At 34.2% G+C, this 19,833-nt stretch overlaps 3 protein-coding genes across 4 annotated transcripts; 2 read left to right on the forward strand and 1 right to left on the reverse strand.

The window, feature by feature from the left end:
* Positions 1-5,090: 5,090 nt before the first annotated feature.
* Positions 5,091-11,762, forward strand: LOC120343425 (growth hormone secretagogue receptor type 1-like). 2 transcript variants are annotated; one of them, XM_039412590.2, is made up of 5 exons: positions 5,091-5,291; positions 7,863-8,117; positions 8,743-8,958; positions 10,131-10,299; positions 11,329-11,762. In XM_039412590.2, exons 1-5 carry the CDS (start codon positions 5,237-5,239, stop codon positions 11,753-11,755), a joined length of 1,122 nt encoding a protein of 373 aa, XP_039268524.1. In that variant the 5' UTR covers positions 5,091-5,236; the 3' UTR covers positions 11,756-11,762. The 2 variants fall into 2 exon arrangements, with proteins under 2 accessions (XP_039268524.1, XP_039268525.1); XM_039412591.2 differs by lacking the exon at positions 5,091-5,291 and adding an exon at positions 5,820-5,977.
* Positions 11,763-11,783: 21 nt separating this feature from the next.
* LOC120343426 (uncharacterized) lies at positions 11,784-16,481 on the reverse strand. The gene is made up of 6 exons (XM_039412593.2): positions 16,367-16,481; positions 16,049-16,287; positions 14,785-15,943; positions 14,393-14,491; positions 13,666-13,910; positions 11,784-13,318 (listed from the first exon to the last, which is right to left on the reverse strand). The coding sequence occupies exons 3-6, from the start codon at positions 15,050-15,052 to the stop codon at positions 13,115-13,117; spliced, it is 816 nt and encodes a 271-aa protein (XP_039268527.2). The 5' UTR covers positions 15,053-15,943; positions 16,049-16,287; positions 16,367-16,481; the 3' UTR covers positions 11,784-13,114.
* A 1,240-nt stretch (positions 16,482-17,721) lies between these two features.
* On the forward strand, positions 17,722-19,720 carry LOC120342566 (uncharacterized). The gene is made up of 4 exons (XM_039411445.2): positions 17,722-18,310; positions 18,379-18,477; positions 18,742-18,986; positions 19,378-19,720. Exons 1-4 carry the CDS (start codon positions 18,025-18,027, stop codon positions 19,579-19,581), a joined length of 834 nt encoding a protein of 277 aa, XP_039267379.2. The 5' UTR covers positions 17,722-18,024; the 3' UTR covers positions 19,582-19,720.
* Positions 19,721-19,833: the final 113 nt, after the last annotated feature.

The raw sequence follows: 19,833 nt of genomic DNA on the forward strand, positions 1-19,833 counted from the left end.
TTGACAAAAGGTGACCCTTAGTCGAGTCTATCTTGTCTCCCCAACACCAGCAGTGACGCCCGTGAGTGGAGAACCGTTTATACGAGCAAAAAATGATCGTACAATTGCAGTTTAAGTTTATAAGAAGGATGAGTTTATTAATACGATCGCCTCGAAAGGTAAGATATTTATATCTCTTGAGGTGATATCGTAGACAACACAACATAATGACACTCATTGAGACCCAGCTGCAAACAATTATATTCCAATAAACACAGATTCCTAAGTAACGAACACTTCCAGGTCCGATCTCTGAAACCTTAACATTACCCTGTGCATTGTATATATTATAACAATATTCACAATTTGTAAAAACTCAATTTTACGATTGAAATTGATACTTCAGTTGCAACGCATAGAAAGAACAAAAATAAATAACAACAGAGCAATACATGCACACAGTTGATATCCCTTACCAAAAACTATTTATCATTATCATTAAATAATTCTCGTTATGGCCAGTAGTTTGATATTCTTTAACGTTACGATAAGTGTCAATTTGGCCTACTTTAGGAAGAAGAGATAGATATACATGGTGAGCGAAAAACAAAATTCATGAATTTACAAATTATTTCCACGGAAATGAAGAAATTTTATTTAATACTTATGTTTGTGTGTTATTGTACCTCAAAATTCTAATATGTTCAAAATAACTGGATTCTGTTTTTTTGTATTTTATTTAACGTATTACTCAAATATTTGGCATGATAAAAAATGAAGTTGCTTTAATTAAAGAAATGGGTATAACAAACGAAACGAACAACGAAATACTGGACTTCACCCAATCAGGTTGTTGACAATTAATATTGCTCCGATATGTGGTAATTAGTAGGGATCTGAGAAAAAATAGAAACGTCATATCTTGCACCATGTGCATAGACGAGACCGAGTTGGTGGATCCGGGGCGTATATATTTTATTAATGGCATATTTTATTTATTCACAAATGCAATTCTCAAACTATTTGATGACGGGACAACAGGTGGTACAACACCTTGGTAATGTTGGAAGGCGTCAATTTGATTACCGCAGATAAATATAGTTTTGTGATTTAAAAGTGCGACTTTGTGTTTAGATTTGAAGACTATTCGAATTTCATTTTTCATAGATGAAATATCATAAATCTTCTGAAAGGCGAGATTTATTGTTAGTTTTCGACAAGTGTAAAATGTAACTGTAAATTTTTCATTGTTTCCTCTGCAGATGACGAAGAAATATTACAGATTGAGAGTGCATTAAGCACATGGAATACTAATTTACAAACTTCATTTTGTACGATGTATCCATGTTTATGTGGTGGCAAGTGTGCCTTGATTCCAATATCGGAGTAATTTGATGACGACGAAAAGAATTTAGTTTTACAAGATACATTTGCCACGTTTGGACATAGTCCAAGCACTGCCGAATTACAAGGCGTAGGACAAACGATTCCTGGACTATTCCCCCAAGCTTCCGAGCTTTTACTTCATACGTCAGTTCTGAAAACAAAGAAACGTTGTTTGAACCAGCCAATCCATCATTGACGAGTATTCATACAGCAAGACGTTTACAATTCAATATTAGGATTTTAACACAAATTAATGAAGATTTAAATGAAGCAACTACAGCACCCGTGGTGGACTTGAAAACAATTGCATTGAAGCAGAGAAGATGTACGTGCCTTCTGGGTCTTACGGGTCCACGATGTGAAAAATGTGCCGAGTGAGAATTCTATATGCTGAATTCTTTGTTTTCTTAATTTTAATAAAAAAACAAAAAAAAAACACGGCGTGTCCCACGTGCCCCACGTGTCACTTTTTTTAGGTTTAGGCTGTTGATGGGCGCCAGATGCTTCCAGTCACTTCTTTGCTCCTTTTTTTTATTGGTCTTAGCTGCTGCCTTGGTTTCTTTCTTTCCCACGTGTCACACTTGCCCCACATGTCCCACGTGTCCCATTTGTACACAGTGCATCCCCCTTGTACGACAGAATATTAAAAAAACGCTATTCTCTGTGATAAATATTGCTAAATGGTTCGAATCCATCGGAAATTAAAGCGAGGTCATACACTTTAAAACGTGTAGTACTAACATGAATACCCGTTTGCATTTATAGATGTCAAATAAACAATTTGCTATTATTAACAATTTCCGCAAGCGCCGATGGAAAAAATTATGATTATAAGAAAAAGTCGAAATGGGTATTCTATTGTTATTATAATACAGGAAATTGCAATCACTTAACTATACTTTCAAACAAATTTATATCGCAGTCGGTATCTGCGCAATGTCCATCAGAAGTTTTGAACTTTGTTCAACACTTGAGAACACTACCAAGAAACAGGTGGAAACTAAAAGTACAGAAGCGTTATTGGACACGTTTAGTGGCCATAACGATCGTTTCAAAATTTTGTTGTTATTGTTATTGTTATTTGTCTCCGTCTCCATTTTTAAAAAATCGCTTTTCTCTTCGAATACTGGACCAATTGCTTTGATATTTTCAGTGGTTAAAGATAAAATTTTTCTCCAGAAGGCTATTACTTTTTTTTTCGCTATGACATCATCAAAATTATTGCCACTGAGTGGCGCTACGTGTCCATATATTTGAGCATAGCTCTCATGTTAATTATCGTTAGCTTTACCTTGACTGCTGTAGCACATCTTTTGGCCGATCCAGAAGTGTCCTATCGATTCGAGTTTATTCCATTTACCAAAGACTCGATGTGAATCAAGTCATCTAAATGAAATGACTCAACTAACCGCCAGTGAGATTTAGCTCGTCAGTGACTGGATTCGAAACTAGGATGACCTCGACTCGGGTCATAATCGACACAAGCATTGTTGAAAAAGGGAAATTAGCTGTGTTATGTTTAGTTACACAAATGTGCAATTTTCAGCTTCCTTTTTCACTGTTTTTTCAGGGAGGAAAAAGAATGATTTGGCGGTCGCAGTCTGAACTATGGCTATACAATGATCACAAATGTTGGCCTTGTTCAAACAATTATTCTAAAGTCTAAGCCAGGAGTAATATTGCGCCCGAGGACGGCTATTATGTCAGTTACAAAATTAGCCCAGTCAGTATTTTATTAAGTGAACAAATAGCCCGCGAAGCCCCAATGCCCCATATGATGCACTTTGAGAACCAATGGTCTTAACGGACTTTTTTTTGTCCAGGATGGATGCCCTATTTTCCCACAGCTTAGTTTAGAAAATTATAATGACTTCCAATAAAACTCAGTCTTACGTCTGCGATGAATAATTATGCCGTATCAAAGTTGTGTGAAGCATTTGGTGAAGTCACAAAAGATCACTTCAAAATTCACACCATTGTTGTACACAAAGTTGACGTTTATACCGTTTTAATACTATGTTGTTGTTAGAATTCTTCCTCTTGACGTCATGAAAATATCGCTTTTCACGTCAATCACTGGACCAATTGCTTTGATATTTTCATGGACTAAAGATTGTTGTTGTCGCTATAGGGCGAGAGAGTAACTATTCCATTTTCAAAACCAAGAAAACACAATATATACATACTATATATAGATTTAAAAAAAATGTCTGAGAGGCAACGATACGACTTTTGGAGGCCATCAGAGTCCGTTGCCATCTAAACAAAGTGATTCGCCATCCAACAAGATATTACGTTTATTTATTTCTAAATTTTCTATGAATCCTATGCGATCTAATATTTCATCCAAAATTTTGCTGTATTATTTTTTATTCATGGCAACGCGGTTATTATTGTGCAAGCGTGACGACTGTTTTTTTTTATTTATTTTGCTACGCGAAACTCGAGTTTTATCAAACCGGTGACGCATTTGAGCCCATGCAGTGGCTTTTGTGTCCATATATTTGAGAGAGCCTATAGTTATAACAATATGCATGATGGATGACTCGGGGTAGCCATATATACTATGACCATGTATTGTGAAAACTAAACAGAGCTTTACCTTGGCGATCTAAGAGAATCAAGAAATGGGCAGCACCACACTATTTGCTGAAATACTTCCAATGTCGTATGATGTTAGCACGACAGCGCTCTTAGGATAATAGATCTTTGTCTATTACGAGACCCAGAACTCCCCAATTTTTTTGAGATTTCAAAGGGGGCAACTATGCTAGTTGAAGGGCCCTGTCTCCACCTCGACTGTTGTTTTTTGCGTATTCAAATTAATGGTAGGCTATGCCTTTGGATGAAATAGCGATGCCACATGTGGACTTGGAGACTGTTTGAAACTGCTTCGAAAGAGAAGATTGCGATTATTTTTTGTTTCCATTCACAAACCTTATGCTTGATTTTGCCAGAGTATGTTACCGCTATTGCGGTTTCAAAATATTTGAGCATGGATTTTTTGTTCATAGCAAACTTTGTTCGCCTAGATCGCCACCTTGTGAAAATCCCTTTTTCCGTTACTCTGTCAGTTTTGACTTAATCTGCTTATGACCTTGTTCTAATCGTTACATTTCTGTCGCAAGGATAACTTAAGTGTATATAAACCGTGATCACAGAAAGTTGTTGTACCATCACCATATTCAAATGAGCTTATGTTTATTATTTTTCACATTATTATTATTATTTTATAAACATTATTATGACGTCATCTTCGTGCCTCGAACCTTTTCCAGTCCAATTCAAACCTATTATTTCACTGACTAAATATTTGAAATTTCTGTAGCGTGTGCAAGCAAATACGGTGAGTCCTATTTGTAAACACAAATGCCATATGTCGTAAAACGTCCCAAAATAATCCACAAACGGTTAGGATTATGTTATCTTACCATTAAGTCATCAAATGCCAGCTCCGCTGTTGAAAAAGAGCCAATAATTGAATACTGCTGTTTCTATATCAGGAATAAAAACATATCGTGATGTATTTTACCAAATAAGAGATACAACTTTGAGGCATTTGAGGTTAAATAGCGGTTGACACATAGATGTAGATAATTCCATTCAGTCGATTCATTTTAAACAGGCAATAGTTGTGCAATAAACAGGCTCGAATTGATCTTACTTCGATCGTAAAACGCAGACGTGAAAGGCTGTGCTTTAAGTGTATAGTGTAGCACGGAATAGTGTCATTTTGTGGCTTAGCCTTAGCATATACTAATAAATGATATTTATCATACTGCAGTGTTGATTATGTCTACCATATAGTAACAAAGAATTAGATCTTGACTTTAGGACGCACTCTTGTTGAAGATCTGAACGCAATAGTGAAATGACCGATGCGTTCGAAAATAACTACACTTTGGGAGTAACGGATGCTGATTCACGTAAGCTTTAGATTTTTAGTAGGCTACTAATTTCTCAATTCGTTTTTTTTAAAGCTATGTTAATTTGCGTTTCCTTGGTATTGTCCTACTTATAAGCTTTAATTAGTGACAAATTTAATTTGTTGGCTCTTCCTATTCATAGCAATTTCACGCAGCGGAGAAAAAAAATCGCTAAAACGCTAAAAAATGTTAATTAACGCATAGCAGCGCATTGCAATTCATTTGTCTGGCACGTTTAACAATCAGAATGTGTTAATCAATGATGAGGTAAATTGCACTAGAGAAGTAGATTGTAAATTCATCTAATAGTGATAATTTGTACATGGCCAATTGTAGTCGCAGATGCAATTTCGTGTCATAAACGCACTATAGGCTATAGTCAGAAATTGAATTTATACAAAATACATGGGATATAAACTAACTTTGCAAACCTTGAGTTTTTGTTCTTCATAATATGGTAATAAATGTAAAGTAAGATTTTGTCATCGTTTTACGTTTGAAGTTTGCTCTCAGAATTTATTTTTTGTAGATTTACCGAATACCAAGCATGTGTAAAGCTTCAAATTATCCTATAGTTAACCTTGTCGCCAGCATTGTAGTATTCCACACGATAAGTTTATTAATAAAACTTCATATCGGAATTTTTTTTCCAATGGGACTATAGTTGTTCAATCGGAACTTCTAAGGTAAGTAAGTCAATAGATTGGCTTAGACTCCCTAGGGTTCATTGAAGTATCCGCCTTTAAGCGACGAAGTCATAACAACTGCCTGTCTTCATTCAGGGCAATATCGTATTATATATATTATATTCGACACATTCTGCTTCTGTGTTATGGTGAATTCTGAATTGACGAATAATTTGGCGAATCTTATAGCATTGCCAACAAGAAAGCACTGTAGTGTTTCATTGTATTAAAGTTTGTAACTTTAAAACTGTTTATGACTCCATACATATACATACCAAATCACAGACATATTTTTTTAATTGAATGGGAAAATTTCAAAATTATTTAAAGAAACATACGAGTAAAATATTTCATAGAGCTAAATTAATAAATACCCAAATAAATATATACCACTTTAGAAATCAACTGAATCAAACGGGGACATATGGAGATCGTCGTTGTTTTTTGTGGCTTCAATTATGAAATGACGAGATCATCGTAACGAAAATGTGTTTTCTGTGTAACTTACTTCAAAACAAATTAAGAATTCAATGTAAATTTATTATTGAAAAATTGTGACTAAAATATTAGCTTTGACATAAAAATCGATGAGTCGTAAGTAATCGTTGGTAAATAACGTTGTAAACGGGGTTAAAGTCCCAGCAGTTTCTGAGACGCAATAAGTCTTCCATAATATTGACATAACTATATACTTAGTTACATAAGTTTAACTAAATTTATTTTCCCAGTTTGAATTTTAATTAATTAATCTTCGCGATTATATTATCATGATATGTCAACCTGTTAAACGATTATTCATCAGTGCTGAATACGAGTTAATAGTAACATAGAAGTAGTTGTAATGACAATTCGATTCAACTAGAAAGATAAAGGCCTAAATTTGCTCTTTGATTCATCACAATCGAAGGCGCAAAATATTTAACGAGCAAACATTATTCATTTATAGCGTAACAATATGCCAAATAGTGTCGAAATTTGTGGTCGTAAATCGTGTCAGACGACATCTTGAAAGCGATACAAAGGGAATGTTCCCTGGACTGATTCATTGTTGAATTTATTTCCCTCAAGTATGATGTTCCAGTTATTAGTCAGGGCCAATTATCGCCCAACGAAAATTTGGGAATTCACTTTTGGGAGAATAATATTTCATTCAGCTGTTTGTTCAATACGTCATCATTAGTGGTATTTGGCTACCATGACAAAGAACTTATCTGACCGCTCAGATTTCTCCCTCGCGAACCCTCATTGAAGGTCTGACCCCCAACAAGCTGCAAACAATTGCAAGCTAGTGCTTCAAATACTGTTCAAATGCCATACATTTGTTAACACTAAAGATTTCAACCACAGATAGTATGCTGATGAAATTCTTATGAAACGTACTTTCGTCAAGGTAGATTTATTATTGGAAGCGAGATGTTATGGCTCTGATCGTGAGATAATATTTGTTGTTGAAGGTCACGGCCTTTTGACATGTCGTGTGTCAATTATCACATCTTCGCTTTATTTAAACATCTCGCTTTGACATTACACATGCATTATACGACATTGAGTAAATTCCTAAAGTTCAACCTACACTTTTATAAATAAATACCTTGGTGTCAAAGGCGACACTTCAACATTTTTTGAGTATCGTGAAGAGTCAATGTCTAGTGTGTTTATCGTTGGTGCCGGAGATGGAGGTGAAAGTAAAAAAAATCCAATTAAAACATAACAAGTTTGCAAACCTTAGATTTTTTGTAATTGAAATATTGTTAGAGTCGAGACTTCTTACCCGTTTTGGTGCTTAACTTTATAGCCCCGACCCAGTTGCCCGTTAATTAAGAAACATCCGGCAATTATTTCTGAATCATTACGATTATTTATATGTTTTCATAACTTTCTCTAGAATGCTCGGGACCAACTTCATACGAATCAAACATCGTCATCACTGTTTTTGTTGCCTTTCTCCTCATACTTGGTGTCGTTGGAAACGTGATTACTCTCTGTGTCATTATGAAGAACAAAAATCTAAGAACAAATTTCAACAGATTTCTCATGAGTTTGTGCGCGTCAGATTTAGTTTCTGCCTGCATTTGTTCGCCATTGTGGTTGTACAGAAGGACATGGGGATTTAGCGAATGGAATTTAGGTCCTGCCATGTGTAAGTTCTTTATTTATACTGAATTAATAGCTCCCATTGAATATATCTGAAATAGGGCTGTCTCTATAATAACACATTGTCAAATTTCCCCGATCTTAACCTGATCTCAATTATAAAAGTTAAGTAAAACCCAGTGCTCTCGTAGAAAACTATATCATTCAACAAAACACAGACAACAGAATGATATTTAATGTGTAGCAAGTATTCGTGGCAAACCTAACGGGTATTTGATTATATTTAAACAATATACATATATTAATAAATACTCTCGGAAAGGGGGAGTAATCATAATGGGCAATTAAAAAAAAATGAATTAGCAGATATTGACATTAGAGCACCATGCCGAAAAACCGAATTAATATTATAATAATAATTATTAATATACCTGACAACATTGTCAAACAATTCTTTGAATCCATTACCACGATATAGCAATCGGAGATCACATCATGATTTTGGTTCCACACAAATTTCAATGGATTTTCCATAAAGACAAAAATTTCAAACAATAAAATACAACACAGTATATATGCGCTGATAGAGTGTTAAATTCATATATATATATTCATCAATTGAGTAGTGAAAAACTGTGAAAAATCATCTAACTGCATGATTTCTATTTCAGGTAAATTTTATTGGGTATCCGATTTCGCAACTGATTTCACAACGTCCCTTCACATACTATCATTCTGTCTGCTCCGATTTTTTGCAATATCATTCCCATTCACCGCACCAACAACTAGATTCAAAAGCAATAAATTTCGATTGTACATTGCATCGTTATGGTTTTTATCTCTTTTGCTTGCTGCTCCTCACGCCTATTTTATGGATGTCAGACAGAGTAAGTAAAAAACTAGTTGTTCTCCAATCTCCATGTGTAAGCTTGTAATGTTGTGAAAGACCTTGCTAAAGAATGAAGAAGGGGTGAGGAAAGCTTGGCTACGAGACGAAATCGATATATGAATAAGAGGTTAATTATTAGGATATCACAGTATAGTGGATTTGATTTGAGACCATTTTCTCAACTTATTGTTGAGAAATTGTTCATTCAGGATTATCGGGTTCAATTGAATGTAGCAATGTTAAGATAGCCAATTACTGGTAATAAAAGAGGCATATATGGATCGTTTTGTAATATTGTTATTGTTTGTGTGTTCACGTTGTTGTTGTTTTCAAATTGCCAGTAAATGAAAACGCGTCTCATAAGACTATTATTTTCTATATTTTTCTTCCTAAATCTGCGCCGAGGCTCGTTTGAATTAGTAATTTACATGATGCGATTTCCTGATATTTTTGGGCAAAACCAGAATGCCATAGACCCTACGATTTTTCTTATAATTCGAAATATTAGGTTTTCAGCACTAATATTGAAACGCACAGTTCGAGGTTTCTGGTGCTTCCCCCAAGCCAATCTTGTTGGACACGTAGTGGACATAACGATCGTTTCAAAATTTTGTTGCTATTGTTATTATTATTTGTCTCCATCATTTTAAAAAAAATCGCTTTTCTCTTCGAATACTGCACCAATTGCTTTGAAATTTTCAGTGGTTAAAGATAAAATTTTTCCCCAGAAGGCTATTACTTTTATTCATTTTAAATATTTCTGTTAGCTCTGTGAGATTTGTTTTTGTTTGCTATGACGTCATTAAACGTTCTTCGACAATCGGACGCCATTTTGTGTCCTACTGTACTACTTCGCTCGGTGTGAATATATTTGTAGACTGTGATCTGACGGTACGGTAAACCATACTGTACTGCGAACAGACGTGTCCATATATTTGGGCGTAGCTCTCTTGTTTATATGTATACACTGATGAAACACGTTTGGCGTTTTTAAAATTGCTTACTTTTTAACTTTGTTATTAATTATAAAACTTATCGTAACAAGGAGTTTCAATACAAAAATTACTATTTATTATACCGAAATATATGAACTTCATAAATCATAAGTCCTTATTTCCAGGTAATTACATGTGATTTAAAATACTATACCGTTCGCAATTATTGTTTTAGATGAAGGTACAGGCAGTGACAAGTGGCCTTCTTGTTCAATAGACAAAGACAAGAAACATCAATATCATATTTACAGTGTTGTTGTCTATTCATTATTCTTCTACGTTCCTGCAGTTCTAATCATCATTCTGTCGTTTATTACTACAAGGAATTTACTGAAAATGACTCAGTACGTATGGACTATATTTATTAATTAAACACATTACGGTACTTGTTATAACCGAGAAATAAATTTCAGCTAATTTGGTTTTAAAACAAAGTTCTTATTTTAATTTCTGCAATTTTTTATTTTGCAAAGTTGTTGAAAATATCTTTTTGAATCAATTTTGAAGTTGTGAATCCGAAACATAGCACATAAATATTGGCGTCTGGTTAGAATAATATTTTTCATACATATATTCTTTAAAACTAGCTCAGAAAGTTCTTATTTGTTGATTGTTTCAAGATTAATATGAATTTGATTTTCGTCTGCATAACACCTTTCGTCATCGATGAACCCGCAATTATGAAAAGAAGTCGGAAGCATTGTATATGAAAAGTGTAAATATTAACGTTCAAATAGAACCTCTCCATTATATATTAATCTGTAACATCTGCTTTCATGATTATCCACTCAAAATGTGCTCGGATATTCAGATGATTTTCATGCTAATATAAGTACTTTATCTGTCTTCAGTATTGTTATCAAACACATTTCCGAAAAAGGATTACTAAGCAAATGTTAGTCCAAACCTCCATCACGTTTAATATGTATCATATATGCCATATGCATTATTTTACACCTTGCTTTGTTGTTTTCACGAATTGGCCTTATTGCCGTAACTAAAATTAAATAATATTGTTAACTAAATCGACGTGTTAATTTCCCTTTTTATCAAATCAAATTCCAAATAACACACGTGTTTATATTTCTATGTATATTTACAGAAATCTATTATCAATAAATTAAAGTATACCCCAATTATTGTCATTGGGGACTGGAATGCGGAAAATCCATGAATTAAATTTAGCTATATTGATTACGCTATGTTATTTTCAGCTCTAAGAGTACCCATTGCGATAAGAACATATATTATTTTAAAAGGTTGATTTTGAAGGTTCTCTCACGAATGTACTATCTGCCACCTAACTAATTCCAAAATAAATATATCGATTTATTTTTTATACCGCATATTAAAGCGCAAAATTTACTTTTCAGGAGCGCTGCACTATCTCGTGTTAACGATGCCGCCCGAGCATCTCGTATTCGACGACGAAACAAAGCAGCTTGCTTGCAGCTTCGACTCATTTGCGCCTCCTTTACATTCGGATACGTTTTAGTTGCGGCATATTTAATATGGACTTCTGCTAATGAACCTGACCCAACAGATTGTCGATTAATGACAGTGGATTATTGGTTTGGTGTGACGTCGTATTTACTGCTCCGGATTTCAGAGTGTGTAAATCCGGTTATGTACAATTTAGGGTGCTCCGAAATGAGAGCGTCTACATTTGACTTTGTTAAGCATTCCGTTTTCAGGAGAGCTTCTCGTGTAGCACGAGCACACAGTCAACAAAGAGAAAGAATATTTACAATTTTTCATTCCAGATCTGGGGCTCCACCAGAAGACTATATTGAAGAATAATTTCATATATAACTCCCTCATTACTCGATATATTTCAATGCAATGTTTATTCAATCAAAAACAAAAGAAATCAAATCAAAAATCTACACTCTACATCTACACTTCTTTGTGTTACTGGCGCGAATAGAGTACATACATTTTTAATATTATGGTGTATTTCTATGCCGGATATCTTTTTATTTTATTTTTCATTTTTTACAAGTTTTTTTTATTGAATCCGTTAAAATTCTGAACCATTCGCACTACAGGAAAATTGGAAAACATGCTTCAAACGGGAGATTCAAAAAAGTATTAAAATGGTGATTACTCAAATATAAAATAACTTTCACTCCAGCTGATAATGTCTGTAGTTACTTTTGACAAAAGTTGTATTTTTTTCATCATCCTTTATTACTTCATACTACCTCAAATTATATCTGACGAGTTGCGGTACCGTTTTTATTACTTAAGTCAAATACGTAAAAATAATTAATCAAAGAAAAATAATTTCTATATTATATTCAAAAGGTTCATTACGATTACTTGAGAGATGCCAGAAACTGATCGTTTTTTAACGTAAAGTAATTTGTATTTTTGAAAATTTGCCTTCGATTGTTTTTAAAAGACTTAACGAAATTGGGACTGACGCTTCTCTATTTGTTGTATTTTTTATTTATTTATATTACACGTATTTAAAATTTAACAAGTTGAATTACATAAACGCCAAAAGAAAGAAATAGGCAGCAGTTAACCAACATAGACAGTTGGCAAACGTGTGCAATGTGGAGACGATGTCGCAAACAGAAGACCAAGTGTGCAACTATTAGATTGGAGATTTGAATTTTAAGTGAGTAAAATGTTGATTCGGTTGTTTGTTTTCATTCTAAAAGTCATGAGGTTCGCTATAGCTTACAGTAATACTCATTCATACATAGTTATATACAAAGGACACATTCATAGAGTTTTGTTTCTTATCAATTCTAAAAAAACATCGTGTTTTAAAACAAGGGCTTGTAAAACAAGGGCGTAATGGCTTATCGGTTGCCTCTTACTGCGCCAACCACTGAACTACAGCTTGAGAAGGTGTGCATGAGCCTCTATCAATATTTGTGGCGTTTTAAAAGATTTATTGCAAATAAGAAGCGCTTGGCAAGTTTTTACATCCATATTTCTTCAACCTATTTAATACAAAAAAATCAAATAGTACAGCCATTTTGAACAGAACAGGCAAAAAAAACTTGATTTGAAACAATTGTTTTAAAACATTTCTTTTTGAACAAATCCCTATTCAAATACGTGCCACAAAACGAAATGGCCATAACGACGTTTTTTTTAATTTGTTATCGAATTCTACTTTTGGTTTTGTGATACCAAATTAGTTTACTCCGGATTGTATTCGCACAATGCTCCTCTTCTCAAAGCACCCCTTTGGGGAGAGTTGTGAACGAACGATTTCTTACTTGATAACCAATCAATGTTAATTGCCATCTGTGTAAATGATGAGTTCGAAGAAAAAGTTGTTGGAACTAGTGCCATAGCAGCATTTGCAGTCGGTTCTCCCGTCGAATAACGTAGAATTTGCATCTGAATCGCATTCAAATATTTTATATTTTATAAATATATAAACATTGATTTTGTGACTAGAACGATACAATTTCATTTATTTGGAAAATTTCTGCGGGGTCTATGGGATTCGTTTTCACTTTGAAGTTTTGTGTGATGACGTCACTATGAGTAAAAATTGCGCACCGTGGGGCGGTTACACAATCGCATTTCAGCGATGCGGTAGTGAGCCAAGTAGGGCGTTTTTTGCTCAGATAGACTGTCGGTACTGCAGAAGAGTTGATACCGGTACTACTTCGTTTTGGTCTTCATAGCTATATGTTTAAACTTTTCTCGAATTTTGACTTCGAGCACAAAATCTTACTCACCTGAGTATCATAGGTCATTCCAAGCCAGGCCGTTGTGTATTGTACTTCTGGAGTCGGGAATTCATCTCGTAGATATTTTGCAACCTTCACATAATGTGCGCCATCATATATATTTGCAAGTTGCCATCCAATTTGGGAACAAAGATTTGAGGCTGCAGCATACAATACGTCATCAGTATCATGCAGTATGGCTCGGAAACATTTACCGTTGTGTGAAACATCTGATGGTAGAGGACATGAAAAACCTGTAACAAAGCTAATTATAATTAAGCATATCTAAAGAAAATTTGCAGAATTTGATTATAAAAAGTATATAAATATATATATTAAATAAATTGTACAAATGCTTATTTATATCTAAAGTATTTAATTGGAATTCAACTTTGGGCCCAGCGAAACCAATGGAAGAAATATTATAAGAAAAGGAGAACGTATTCCATGCAAATTTTTTTTTTTAAAGAAAATGTTTTACGTACGTATTTTGTGCAAAATCGATACAATTTGCCAAATGTTGCAAAAATAAAATATCATATAATTTTTGATATTTTTTGTAACGTACAAGATATCTTCAAACTATTTTTGGATTGCAGATAGTATTAGGAGAACAATAATAACAACAACTTAATAACAAAACGATCCATATCCAGCTACATTTCGTGTATATATTTCGTGTCCAATAACTATGTTAGAAAGAATTAAAAAAAAAAGAGGGTTGATCATCTACTACCATCATTAAAATTTGTCGAACTTTTGAAGATGCAATGCTTCGATATTTCTTCCAAATTTGCTTTCAATCTGTACATCTTTGTATTAAGTCCTAAATTCTCTGCGAAATATCAGGTATAAGTGTAATAAGAACCACAGTATATGTGAAACAACGTATGAGATTACATTTAGTCCGGAATAATGAAATAAGCCAAGCGATAGATCAAGCTATAGTGGCCAACACCGACACAGTATAATGCAGTCAGGTGCAAATATTTATCGATGAAAATACAGCTTGTTTTTAGCAATTAAGCAGAGCGCAAGATTATGAACAAATCAACAATTTTCTATTTTAAATATACTAAAAAATATATTAAAATATAGAATATAAGAAAGCATATTATGGCAACTCACCATATGAGAAATTCATGGCCAGAGATCCAACTATTTGTTCATAAATAACCCACGGAGGAGGGGTTGCTTTTCCATATGGAAAAACGTTTTTTCTGCGCCATTTTCGAGTTCGTTCAGAACGAGTGGAAAAAGAAAATGCCAGTCGAGCTTCCAGTACGAGTTCCCTGTATCCCCGATTTGGACATAATAGAGATGCTATTCTTCTATCCTGTTGCTGGGATAAACTTGACGCTGACAACAACATCAAAAGCACGAGAGAGAACAACATGTCTGAAATCCGACCTCTTTGAGTTTTGACAGCAACGGTTTATTGACCTAGGCACTAAACAACTAAAATGAAACAGTAAAATGAAATGCATTTATTCTATGAGCAAATAATATTCCGATAGTATAGTATGTAAGCTAATCATAATGTTTCATCGCTATAATTCAGGTTGAACTGCCCGACTGTTTTAATGCAGCAATAAAAGGATCACAACTCTTTGATCTTTCATCAACAATTACTGGGGATATATTCAACATCAGTAGCGGATTATAATTATGTTCAGCTGTCTCGGGGGAATAAATCACTGTTGTCGACAAACATTTATAGTACAATTATAAGGAACGGGGTACACGTAAAATATATAATATCATTTACTTTTTGTTTTTCAAATTTTGTAAATGACTCACTTTACCAATTTATTTCATGCTTATTGGTGATTATTTTATTTAGTGTTAAATTCATCAGTATCTTAGTTAGAAAAATTGTTGAAAATTGAAAATTATGCTCTTTTAGATAATATCTGAGGGTATTGTATCAACAATACCAAATAAAACCTTCCCTGTTCATTCAAAAAAAATCTAATTCATTATTTTCTCGACGTTGATAAATCAAATAAAATTTGTGCTTTCGCGTTGGACGTGGAATAACGTCGATGGCCATATTTATAGGAAAAGCAGTTTTGATGAAGTTTCTCTATAAGGGCTCATATTCGCATAAAGCTCCCCTTCGTTCTGCATCTCCGGGAAAATTGTTAATAAAGGAACGGCGGTTGGGCACCGTATCGATAACTATGCCCATATGAATGTAGCTTGGTTCGGGTGTTAAAATCCATGGAATACTAGATTCATTCACGTTGGCCATCTCTGCACCAGAAGAATATCGAAGAACTTGTGCCTAAAAAAAGAAAATATTATACACGTAAAAACGGACGGAATACTTTAGCAATTTATTGTATTCCGAGCAGATGGTTAGGTTAACAAAATCGGAAATGAATCTTACTTCAGGATCCCACGTCATTCCAAGCCAAGCTGTCGCAAAATAACTTCTTGAGGATATAAAGTCGTTTCGTAAATATTTCCCAACTTTTGCAAAAAGAACACCATTATCAATATCAGCAAGCCTCCATCCTATATCATCACACATTTCAAATGCATCGTCAAATGTGATGTTGGTGCTTTTATGCAAGATTCCTCTATAGCATTTACCATTGTGAATAACATCGGTTTCCTCGGGACATTCTATACAAAAAAATATCAATATTTGATTAGGAAATTGGGAATTGTATTTATATTTTTATGATTTATCAAAAAAACTTACCCACTAATACTTGGCGTGTGTGGCGATGTGGCGAACACTTATTAAAGCAAAGAACAGACATTTCGTTAAATTCCGCGTTTAGTTTTTGTATCTCCTGCTCTACTTGATTCAATCCTACAAAAAATTGTCACATTCAGGAAAAAATTTAATTCAATATTCCATGTTGGCAAATATCAAATATATTCAATATTCTTATTGGCAAAACCATAAAAACATACGTTGAACATTCCAATTGTGAAATCGGTTTTGTATGCTTCAGCAATTTTTTCCAGATCAAGTAACCGCTTTTCTCTTAATTCTTCCCTTTTAGAACTTCTCTGTTTTTGAGGGATATTCTGTAATCTTTTGAAACGTCCATTGCGTGCTGTTTCTTTAGTACATATACCCTGCGCAACTACTAAACTAACAATAAGTGCAATATACATTGGCCAACTCATTGTATTTAACTGTGTTTTTGTTAAGCTACATAAACAAACATCCTGTGGACGATATTATTTTCGATAATAAATAGCGTTAATCTTTCTATGATCACAAGAAAACTTATTCATATCAATCTCTATAAATCATAACACCTAAAATTTAGCTGACGTACAGCTCAGCCTAAAACGAATTTGGAAATGGTTAATGCACTCTCTTGATCAAATATCAACATTAGGCATTGCGTGAGAAGACAAATCTATATTTTCTGTCTATCAACATGTTATTTCATTTTTTACCACAAACACAACTAATTGTTGGTGTATTAAAGGTGCTATATTTTATGTCAATCATCAAAAACTAATTGTTGATGTGTTAATGGTGCCAAACTTTACATGAGAAATAAAATATATTAGCGCGCTCCTTTATCTTTTCTCAAGAGACTGTCGCATACTCTGTTTATTGAAGACACCTTTACATCAATCACCAACAGTTAACTGTTTGTTGTTTGCTGTGTTCTTAGTACGCCACGATTCACAATTATGAATAAAGTACCGTGATGAAAGATTTAAAAGGGAATGCTGTGTTTTGATGTCGCTACTTTCACATCAGAGCAGGATCTAAAATAGAAAAGGAATTTCTCGTCAGCAGCAAATCACAGTAGTAATACAGAGGAAAACAAATTAAATCAGTAAAAAAATTACATATTCATATGTTCCTTCCGAGGAAGTTAGATAGACGTAATTTCTTGTTGCCAAATAGGTAATTTCAACATAGCACAAAGAGTTGTTAGCAGTGATAGAGTAAAAACGAAGGACTTTTGTTTAATATTGGTTGTTTATGTAGGCGCTTCTGAAGATATTATTTACAGTAATCTGTGTTTTTGCCAAGTTCTAGTTAATATGTATTCGACTTAAAAGCGCTCGTTTATTAGTAACAAAACATTGTCAGAAACCACCATGATCTACATAAGTGAACTCATAACTTAACAGCGCGTTAAAGAACTGAAAAAGCAAAATATTTAGCTAATGCGTCTGTTTTTTCGATACTCCGTTTCTAACCAACGTTTTTCCCACTTGAAGATATCTAATCATGAATCTTATTGAGGTCGGTCTCACAACTCTTCTATTACAACTTTACAGTAGAAATGCATGCAGCTCATACTTTTTCTCTTTAAAGGGTGGAGATAATTTACTAGTGTACAGTATTAATATATATTTTCATACATTGCAAATAGAGATATGCGGCGCTTTATTTTGTTGTTCCTCGCCGTGACTGTGTTTTTATGGGCAACGCCAGGCTTTCCATTGGATCAGGATGGAAGAAAAACATCTTTCTTATGTTTAAATGAAGAAAACAAGCCAAAATTGTTGGAATCTCCACTGAGACCATCCAATGATAATGTATTCAAACAAATTCGGAAATGGCGCAAGAAGATTAAAAAGTCTGGTAGAAGAAGACCAAAACTTCCTATTTGGATTGTTTATGAAAGTATTGTGGAATCCCTACGCAACAAATTGACATATGGTACGAAAAAGGTTGATTGCATTATGTCCGTAATAAATTTTGCTTACAGCACTCGTGTTATTTTGCAGACGAATACGAACTTAATGTGAGATTGTTGAAGTTGAAAGCAAACATAGAAGAAGCTTCAAAGTATTGCATCTCCAAGAATTCACAAACTCATCAAAATGGTAAAAATATTTTTAGTGTTATTGACAATATACATAAGCTATTTTTTTGCCTATTAGTCAAGATTAGCTCGTGATCCCACATGCCCAACAATCTCATTGCAAATTGATTTGCAGTGACGATTTGCCACTTTTGCTTGCAATTAGATCTGACTAACTATTGATGTAGGATACCAAAGTTTAGATCACATTGTTTGTGTCTAATCTCGATTATACTTCGTTATGCTCAATCACATCCTGAGCTTTCGATTATCTTTAAATGTTCAGATTTCCAATGTCCACTTCCAACTGATATTTCCCACAATGGCAAATGTTTTCGCGGCATAATACACAAACTCGATAACGTTACGTATGATGTGGCATCGAAATTTTGCTCTAAAATTGGATGGAAGCTAGCGAATATTTATGATGGTACACATTATGTGAAGATAGCAAAGTATCTACGAAATGAATTTACAACTGCGGAGGCACTGGACACGACCGCCTGGCTTGGAATGTCTCACGATCACCGAGTAAGTTGGCATATATCCAACAATGTTTACAAAAGTCGATAATACTGTACATATCGACTCTAGATACGTACAATATTTAGATTTAGACAGCTGATATCATGTAGCTAATTTAATGAACACGCCATCAGTGCTGGGGTAGCTTGAGTCATTGACCCGACTCCAGTTGGACTCAAGTCACTAAATATCAAACACTCGAATTGAATCGTGTCATCTAAATGAAACAACTCGGACTCGTCATCAACAAACCGCCAGTGATTGACTCGAGTTGGGGTTCGACTCGAGAATCGGATGTCCCGTGACTCGACTTGGCTCGCAATTGAAGGACTTTACCCAAAACTAGTAGTTATCATTTCACGAACATAAGTTTATAGTTTAAATTTGATGAATTCAGATGCAAACTCTGCGTTATTCATCCGGGGAACCTGCGACGAAAGTTGAGATGGCATTAGTACCGATCAATTTGTCCGTGAATGTTTCATTTGCCAAAATGGCAATTCACATTCATCGTTTATCGAGCGAAGATTCTTACGTTCATGATTCTCCAAGGGATAACGCTGTAGGAAATGGAGCACTGTGTGAATATCCACTAGAGTAACTTGATTATTTGAGGAAAATACAGGATTATAGTCAGGCGGTATGCCCGGATTTATTGTCTTTCGTTAAACGCCTATTTTGTATTTTTGTAAATACTTTCAATGAAAATGAATGAGAAAATAAACGCAAGGTTATAGTCATCTTCGTCGTTGATTATTCATAAATGTTAGAAAGATGCAGCTGGACAAAATAACATGATGAAAATATAGTCAAAAAATTTTTGAGAAGAAGAAAGTTGGCTCATTTTCATCCT

Source organism: Styela clava, chromosome 3, assembly GCF_964204865.1.
Source record: "Styela clava chromosome 3, kaStyClav1.hap1.2, whole genome shotgun sequence".
Lineage (NCBI taxonomy): Eukaryota > Metazoa > Chordata > Ascidiacea > Stolidobranchia > Styelidae > Styela > Styela clava.

Bases quoted from the DNA above. Each gene is read 5' to 3' on its own strand.
- LOC120343425 (XM_039412590.2), top strand. From the start codon at position 5,237: ATGACCGATGCGTTCGAAAATAACTACACTTTGGGAGTAACGGATGCT. The intron at 8,118-8,742 runs GTAAGTTCTTTA...TTTCTATTTCAG, and splicing joins GAATTTAGGTCCTGCCATGT to GTAAATTTTATTGGGTATCC. The intron at 10,300-11,328 runs GTACGTATGGAC...TTTACTTTTCAG, and splicing joins AATTTACTGAAAATGACTCA to GAGCGCTGCACTATCTCGTG.
- LOC120343426 (XM_039412593.2), bottom strand. From the start codon at position 15,052: ATGTTGTTCTCTCTCGTGCTTTTGATGTTGTTGTCAGCGTCAAGTTTA. The intron at 13,911-14,392 runs GTAGTAGATGAT...GCTTTGTTACAG, and splicing joins TTCGACAAATTTTAATGATG to GTTTTTCATGTCCTCTACCA. The intron at 13,319-13,665 runs GTGAGTAAGATT...AATGCGATTCAG, and splicing joins GAATGACCTATGATACTCAG to ATGCAAATTCTACGTTATTC.
- LOC120342566 (XM_039411445.2), top strand. From the start codon at position 18,025: ATGCGGCGCTTTATTTTGTTGTTCCTCGCCGTGACTGTGTTTTTATGG. The intron at 18,311-18,378 runs GTACGAAAAAGG...GTTATTTTGCAG, and splicing joins ACGCAACAAATTGACATATG to ACGAATACGAACTTAATGTG. The intron at 18,478-18,741 runs GTAAAAATATTT...TTAAATGTTCAG, and splicing joins TTCACAAACTCATCAAAATG to ATTTCCAATGTCCACTTCCA.